General features: G+C 32.5%; 1 protein-coding gene across 1 annotated transcript; it reads left to right on the forward strand.

Annotated features, from left to right (window-relative positions):
* The first annotated feature begins 2,497 nt into the window (after positions 1 to 2,497).
* LOC132063301 (uncharacterized) lies at positions 2,498 to 4,410 on the forward strand. The gene is made up of 5 exons (XM_059455786.1): positions 2,498 to 2,680; positions 2,811 to 2,887; positions 3,206 to 3,489; positions 3,600 to 3,650; positions 3,740 to 4,410. Exons 1-5 carry the CDS (start codon positions 2,498 to 2,500, stop codon positions 4,408 to 4,410), a joined length of 1,266 nt encoding a protein of 421 aa, XP_059311769.1.
* Positions 4,411 to 9,320: the final 4,910 nt, after the last annotated feature.

Here is a 9,320-nt window from a genome sequence, read left to right on the forward strand (position 1 = left end):
AAATTGGGTATTTAAACCCTAATTCCTTGATTCCAAAATTCAACACTAGGAATGGAAGATGTATGATTAATAAGCTTAGATTCATCAAAATCTAACATAAACATCATCAATTTCCTCATTAATGAGCCTAAGGAAAGGTTCATCAAAATCCTCTTTCAACCTCCATCACTAAGGGATTATTAAAGAGAATGGGGAATCCAAGATGATTATCATTAAAGGAAGAGTAAAGGAACAAGTAAGATTTACCTCCAAGAATGTCTCCAAAATATCTCCAAGAACTGTTCCCCAAGGCTCTAATTTCGAAATGGGAAATAATGAGAGTCTAAGGGCTTTTAACACTTTATTAATTTTTACAAACGGCCCGTCACCCGCTTTAGCAGCACCGGGACCGCCCCAGCGGCGCCGCTTCAGCGGTCAAGCCTAAAGCGCTTGGGCGCTTGGGCGGTGCTGGCTTCTTCGCGGTCTTTAGTGCCCAAAAGCGAGCATCGAGACACCAAAAAACTTCATAAGTTTCACAATTTGATCCAATTTTTTGACTAGTTTCCGAGGCCATCTCCTCATATACCATACACATAAACACATATAAAAACACGCTACGGACGCGTCCGTGGCCTCAGAATTCCCAACGGAGGTCTCGTTGAATGGGTCAACCCCCGATGCCTTAATTCCAATTCCAACCCAAGTCCCGAAATGCATCCGAGTGCATTGGGAACTGAACCAAATATACACCCAAGTTCTAATCGATCCTCCGAACCTCTCGAAATTGATGGACTTCCGAAAAAGGTTCGTTTACCCAAAAGTCAACTTTGGGTCAATCATTTTTCATTTTAGGCCTATACTTCACAAAGGTTGCCCGAATCCGGTCTAGATACCTTGGGAAGCATGCCAATAGTCCCCTCGGATCAAAATTGAGCTAGTCAATACTCAGGAAAGGGCGAAAATGCCGAAAAGACTATAACGACCAAACGGGTCGTTACACATTTTAACGGTACTAAGCAGTTTTAGTGACTTATAAACGGTGTAAAATATCAGTTAATTTCCCACTCCTATTTTTCTTCAAAGTTCCACTTTAACGCTTCCGTTGTTATTATCCGGAAAGAATCCTTTTTACGCTTCCGTTGTTATTATTTAGAAAGAATCCTTTGAAATTTTAGGTTATTGTTCAAGTATTTCTTTTTAAATGAATTATTTGTTGGTTCCTTTTCTCAATGCTCATGATATAGTCAAAGTATTTGGTCTCTTATGTATTTGTATAGACAGATGTATCATCCCTTTTAAGATTAATGTTACCGTGATTTAAATAGGTTTAATGATCTAGATATATATTTTGTCTTAAAATCATGGAGTTGTATGTTTAATTTCTTTGGTGAGAATCTTTTCCAATTTTTAGTGGCTACAACATGTATTAATTAATTTTTTTAGTAAAATGTTATCATATGCTTTGAAATATAAATAATTTATTCTGGAAGTGAATTTTCGTTTATCTATCGTGATATTGTTATATTGCTGTGCATGTGACCTTCAAGTTTTAAATGCCTGAATGTATTTTATGTCAAGATTTCGTTAAATTTAATCGACACTGCATTTTCTTCTATCAAATCACTTTGCTTTGCTACGTGAAGTAACGTAATTATGGCGATAAGTTAATGACCGCGCGAAGCGCGGACATATCCACTAGTATAGATATAAATTGAGCGTTGAACCCCAAACTAAAAGAGGCTATGGGTTCAGTGGTCGGGCAGCTCAGTGTAAAGCTCATCTATGAGAGGAGATTGTGTTCGATTTTTGTTGATCACATTTTTATATCAAATATGCTTTTGCCTACTACTTGACAACCTCTTTGATGCAGGACATATTTTTAACCTTTTCCATTTAAAAAGGCATGTTTCTGTCCTTAAAATGATAGGACCCGCTTAATATTTTTTATTCCATTCTTTTTTGTTCTTCTTGATTTTACACAATATTTAAAAAAATAAAAAACTTTTCACTTTTGAGAAGGTTTTTCAACATCAAGTACAAAAGTTGGGGTTTAAAAAATCAAAAGCTTTTCTTCGGTGCTTCTTGGATTTTACAATCTCTCTATCAAAAAATCAAACAAGTTGGTCTTCTTTCAGCTTGGTTCCAAGTCATAAGCTTCAAGCAAACTCTTCTTGTGATTTGCTGGTAAGCTTTTAAAACCTAAAAATCTATCATCTATGTCTTTTCATTCCTTATTGTTTGAAAACATATGCAACACTATAAGCTTTTAGGCATTCTTTTTGTGACAATTTTTCTTTTTCTTTTTGAGAATGCAGTTTTTTGGGATTAAGTTAATCAAACATTTTTTGGGTAAGTTAATCCCACAACCAGAACCAGAAAATGGAAAAAGATAATTCAAGTACACCACCCACTGATACTTGGTTTAATTATTTGTTTAATTAAATTAAGTTTAAAATATACAATGTAAAGTGATTTTTGTTTTGTGATTTTTAGGATTCTTTTAGCGAGAGTCGCTATAATGAAGAGATTTTACGAGGTTATTACAACTCCTTCAAGTTTTGGTTTAAGCTCTTCTGTGTCAAATTCTTCTTTGTGTCTAGTTGTTCATGATAAAGATACAGTGTTGGATTTGGATATTCCTAAACCTGATCCTGGTGAAAGAAAGCAAATCTCACAATATTCTTATAATGAACGTGACCGAGTAAGGAGACATTATATTCAAAAAGGACCATGCTAACCTCGTGATCACCCATTCCCAAAGAGAGAATTTGGAGAGCTAATGCGTTAATTTAATCCTGACTGGTTTGATACTTCGTATTCTGAATGGTTAGAATATAGTGTCAAAGTTGATGCAGGCTTTTGCTTATGTTGCTGCGTGTTTAAAAATGAACATGGAGGAAATGAAAGAGTTAGGGATTCTTTTACAAAACGTGATTTTAGAGCTTGGAATAAAGGTATAGAAAGGCTTAATAGACATATTGGTGATGAAAATAGTCTTCACAATCGGTGTTGCAAGATGATGAGAGACCTAAAGAATCAAGAACAATTGATTTTGACAAGCATAATGAGAAAGATAAAAGTGAGTATCGAGTTCGGTTGAATGCTTCGATTGATGTGACAAGATTTCATTTGAAATAAGAAATGCCTTTCCGGGGCCACGATGAAGGTGGAACTTCTACAAAAAAAGGAAAAAATTTCTACAACTTTTAAAATGGTATGGAAATAGGCATGATGAAGTGAACAAAATTGCACTAGAAAATGCTCCACAAAATAACATGATAATTGCTCCAAGTATTCAAAAGGAGATTGTGAATGCTTGTGCGAAAGAAACAATAAAAGCAATTGTTGAAGATTTAAATGGAGATTTCGTGAATGCTTGTGCGAAAGAAACAATGAAAGCAATTGTTGAAGATTTAAATGGAGATTATTTCGGCAAATTGTTTGATGAATCTAAGGATGTTCCTCATAAGGAACAAATGGCTCTTGTTCTTAGATATGTCAACAAAGAAGGCACACTTATTGAGCGATTCCTTCACTTATTGAGCAATTCCTTAGTATTGTTCATGTTAAAGATACAACTTCAATAGCATTGAAAGATGCTATCTATTCTTTGCTTTTAGAGCATTCAGTGAGTCCATCTCAAATACGAGGGCAAGGTTATGATGGAGCTAGTAACATGCAAGGGAAAGTCAATGAACTTAAAACTCTAGTTCTGGAAGACACTTCTTCAGTTTATTGCATACATTGCTTTGCTCATCAGTGCAATTGGCTCTTATAGCTATTGCAAAGAAGCATTATGATGTAGATCCATTTTTTCATATTGTTGCTAATGTCTTGAATATTGTTGGAGGTCCTTTTAAGCGTAGGGAGATTCTTCAAGAAGATCAAGCAAAAAAACTAGAGGAATTACTAGTGCTTGGTGAAGTTCATACGGGAAGTGGACTAAATCAACAACTTGGGCTTCAAAGGACAGGCGACACCCTTTGGGGATCTAACTTTAAAACAATGCAAAATTTTATTGCATTATTCTCATCAATTGTTTATGTGCTTGAAGTAATTGGAAGTGAGGGTACAACTTATCTAGAGAGATCCATGGCAAAAAGTCTAGTGAATGATATAAGATCTTTTGAGTTTGTGCATATGTTGCATTTGATGTTGAAAGTGTTGGCAATTACAAATGATTTGAATATGACTTTGCAAAGAGAAGATCAAGATATTGTGAATGCTATGAAGCTAGTCGGTTTTGCCAAGAGGCAATTACAATCGATGAAAGAGTCTAAATGCAAATCTTTGATTGAAGATGTCTTTTCATTTTGTGTGAAGCATGATATTCTGATTCCTGAAATGGATAAGAACTATCATATTGAAAAGTCAAAGCGCAAGAGTTCCAAGTGTCACATATTCGCATCATTTGCATGTAGAAGTCTTTAATGTTGTTATTGATTTGCAACTTACGACGTTTAATAGTCGTTTTGATGCAATGAACTAGTGTGCATGGCTAGTTTGAGTCCGGATAATTTTTTTGCAAATTATGATAAAGACAAAATTATGAAACTTGGTACACTTTATTATGATGAGTTTAGTGTTTCCAAGCTTGAAGATCTCAGTTACGAGCTTGACAACTATATTCTCTTTGTGAGAGAAGACGGTGATTTCTCTAACTTGAAAGGACTTCGAGATCTTTCAGAAACATTAGTTGAAACAAATTTGCACAAGACTTGGAGACTTGTTTATTTGCTTGTGAAGCTAAGCTTGATATAGTCTGTGGCTAGTGCAACGGTAGAAAGAGCTTTTTCTTCAATGAAGTGCATCAAAAATGACTTGGGAAGCAGAATTGGTGATGAATTTCTTAATGATTGTTTAGTTTGTTATATAGAAGATGAAGTATTTGAAAGTGTACCAAATGATGCAATTATTGATATTTTTCAAAACATGACAAGTCGTCATGGACAATTGTAATGGTGACATTTACTATATATATGTATATATTTTTCATGTTGATAACGGTCATATGATTTGGTTTATCCTGACTCATCTGCAAATATTTTACTTTTTAATCTTTCACTATACCACTTGTACACCTGAAAACTAAGGAAACAACTAAATAAAACTTAGTGAGATTTAAGTGGTGTAGAGAATATCTCAAACCACTTTATTTAAACTAAAGTATAGTATCATTTGCTTGTATCCAGTACTTAGCTATTTCATGCTTACATTACTAACATGTAGCTTTTTGAGTATAGCGGGGTGAGGGAGTTTAAAAAGTATTTCTATGATTTTGAGTGTAAGGTGGATTGTTACTTTTTAAATTTTTGAATATCAATGTTCGTTGTTTGGTTCGATTATTATTGTATGGTACCTTGAGGCCTATACTAAAATTTTAAATCTTGAACCCCTAAAGTTAAAATCATGGATCCGCCTCTAGAATATGATGAAATATATAATTGGCATATAAAAAAACATACAATTATGTTGTATGTATTTCGTATGTCACGTGTATGTCACTGTATATCCACTAATACGTTAGACATACAAATAACTTACACTTGACATATAAAATACATACAACTTTTTATTCTTCTTACAATTGATGACATACACACGAAATGCAAAATACATACATATAACTTGTTGTTTTTCTTCTTCTTCGAGTTTCAATCATCCAAAATAGACTCTAATTTTCACTAAACTACCTCAAAAGTTAGCATATAAACGCGAAAGACTTTTCACAATCATTTGCAATAAACCCAATCCATACAAATAACAATTTTGAGAAACCTGTTTTTCAATTCAAACCTTTGAAGCTTTTTAATGGCTGTCAATGGAGCTTTCCATGTGTTTGGTGATAAAGAAAGTGAGGAAGAGAAAATGGAAAGACTAAAGGCTAAGATGGAAAGATGAAACCTAATCCCCTTACTTTATATATTATTTTGCTATAATTCATAAAATATTGTTATTTTTTGTAATTAAGTGTAAATACCATAAATAGTTGTAATTAGGACTTAAAAATAGCTAATACATATAAAATTCTCGTGAAAAAAAACACTTCCATCCGGCTGAATACATAGCACAAAATGGATGAACTTATCATAATTTGTTCATCTCAGCTTAAAATATCAATATAAATTTTCTATCTAGTAAATGGTTCTATTGTTATCTCTCCAGCAAAAGGCAAATGAAATCTATCCTGTTATGTACCTATCTATTTAGTAGGACTAAATTTCCTGATACAATCTCAACTAAATTGAAAGTAAAATCAAGGAAGGACCTTAGTGTTAGAAAAAAACACAGAAAGGATCTTGAGTATACTACAATTCACTCGAACAAAATATATTGAGGATACATAGATGCAAAAAGAAAATTTATACAGAGTGAACATCTCCTTTCACAATGGGTGCCGAGCTTGTCGAATAATCTTGCATAGAAAATCTTTCAAAAAATTTATTTATATCGGCTTTTTGAGATAAACCAAGTAATCTCTTATACCTATCTCAATAAATATCAACGTCGATCACATAAGATGTGTCACCCATATCTTTCATTTCAAAGTTCTTAAAAAAAAAAAAATCTTGATTTTATGTAATAGACCATGATCCTTACATGCAAGTAGTATGTCATCTACATATAAAGTTATATATATATATATTATCCTACTGACCTTCCGCTATATACATCCATCAAATTCATTTTTCTTAAATTCAAAGGACGTCACAATATCATGAAACTTAAGATACCACTGATGGGAAGCTTGTTTAAGGCCATATATGAATTTCTTTAATTTACACATTAGTTGTTCTTTTCCCATCTCCTCAAATCCTTCGGGTTGTTTTATGTAAATATTTTCTTCTAGATATACATTCAAAAAGACTGTCGTCACGTCCATTTGATGTAATTCAAGGTCAAATTGAGCTACTAAAGCCATAAAAATTCTAACGGAATCTTTCTTAAAACTGGAGAAAATTTAACATTATAATCAATTCTCTTTCCTTTGACTGAATCCTTTAACTACAAGTCTAGCCTTATATCAACCATATTTATTTGAAGTTTCTTTTTGTTTTATATATCCATCTACATTGCATTGAAACAACTCCATTGAATATATTTACCAATTTCTAAACTTGACTGGGTTTCATGGATGCCATTTCATCTTTCATAGTTTCCATCCATTTATCAGATTCTTTACTTTTTATTGCTTGTGAAAACGTTGTTGGATCATTTGCAATTCCAACAATTGACCTATGTTCCTTCAAATGCACTATGTAGTCAGTGGCGGATCCAGAATTTTCACTCAGAGGGTTCCCAAAAAAACAACATAAGCGAAATATAAAAAATAATATTGTTGAGGGGAATCCAACCTAGGATGCTACAGACAATTTTGAACACCCTGGACCACTTTCAAAAGCTAATATATGTACACAAACACAGAAAATCTATTCTATATATACACTGTAACTGTTGGGATTTTATTTAAATATAAATATTTATTTACAAAAGAGTTTTACTTGAGAAGGTGTCTTTTATGAAAGGAAGTGTCCTTTCCAAATTACATAACCACTCTTTTCTATTTAAAAGAATTATCTTGCCTTTTGAAGTGAAATTTTTAACGTTACTTTGTTCTTCCTCCCAAAAACTCTTTTTCTTCTATAAAAATCATGCACTTAAAAATCAGAAAAGTTCTTGTTTTCCTAAAACAGATTTTTCCACTGTTTGCTCAGTGTAGATTTTCACATGCTTGTCAAATTCACTAAAACTATTTGCGTACAATCTCATAGCAATCTCCTAGAGGAGAGAGAGCAAATATCATTTTTAGGAAAGTGTTTCGCACGTGTTTCAAGCATCCAATTCTGTGTTCATTATTCATATTGTCAAGCCTTCATCTTTGTATTTTTCTTCACACATTTTTTGTGTTCTTGGTATATATTTTCCAACAATCTAAAAACAATATTTAATTTTTTGGTTTGGGGGCAATCGGCAATTTTGTTGCGTTAAAGTTTGGTGATGTTCTTTGCAATCTGAAGTAGAAGAATTATTGTCTGTTTGGTTGGGTATATACTAGCGACGGTGGCGGAATTACAATAGAAGATGTACAATAGCTTTCCTAATGAAACTGTTGTGCCGTGAAATTAACCTGCCATCCTAGGCTATGTGAAGATCATGGGTTGTTGCAAAGCAAAATTGAAAAAAATTTTGCTGTGATAAAATCATATAATATGGGTTAATATTATGAAGAAGTTGGCGTGGATCTTTATTTTGACAGAGTATATTTTTCTTTCTATAAAATAACCAAAAAGTGGAGCAGATATTGGATAGAAAGTTGGATCCTTTTCCATGCTTCAGTCTAAGGAGGAAAACAAAGGCACAATGTGTAGACAAAGCAGTAATATATCTACTGAAAGTAATTGCTAAAATTGATGTTTCGAGACTCAAAACTGAAGAAAACTACAACAATGACATGAGTCAAGGAAAAAATGGCAACAAGCCGGGTTCTACTTTCTTAACTTCGTTATTTACTCTTTATGATTTTAGTGATATCTGATTTTATAAATATTAGAGTAAATAATTTATTTTGTGATGATCGTGATATACATGATGATTAGGAATAACATTTTTAGTGTGTGTGAATTGTTATTCTTGCATAAAGTTATTCAACTTGAAAGATGATATGAAATAATTTTATTTTATTTTTGCGGGGAATTATCATCTCAATACTTAAAAGTTGATTTATCATTATGAGATCATGAGAATATATGATATTTACATTTGGATATTGTTTAAGGACTAGTGACCATTCACAAATTTAGTATCTTTTGACAACTTTTAAGTTTCATATGTGCATGAAATAATTAAAATGTGGGGGTATTTGGCTTATGATTAGAAGTCAACATTAGACAATTATTTTTATACCTTCAAATGAGAAAAGTTGTTTTCTTTAGTGAAGGGGTGTGATTTAAAAATTGTATTCTTTTATGAACACTTAAAAGCTTGTGACTATTCATGAAAAGTTTTATATAAACCAACGTATGTGGTAATTATATTTATGCTAGTTGATGGCTCATATGTTATTGAAAGCAACAATATGAATAACATTATAGAAATAAAGAGATCTCTATGGTATAAGAGAAACAAAAATGTTTATATGGCAGAATAGAAACAACAAGGTTTCTTTTTGTTCCATAATCAAACTAAAGGGTCTTGGACAAATTGATACTATGTTGTGTATCAAGATTAAACAAAATATTAGGGGTAATGTATTGAGTTAATCTCATTACATTGAGAAAGTGCTAAATAATTTAGTCTCTTAAACATAAAGGAGTTCGATACCCTATTTGATCATAGATTGA

This window comes from Lycium ferocissimum, chromosome 1, assembly GCF_029784015.1.
Source record: "Lycium ferocissimum isolate CSIRO_LF1 chromosome 1, AGI_CSIRO_Lferr_CH_V1, whole genome shotgun sequence".
Lineage (NCBI taxonomy): Eukaryota > Viridiplantae > Streptophyta > Magnoliopsida > Solanales > Solanaceae > Lycium > Lycium ferocissimum.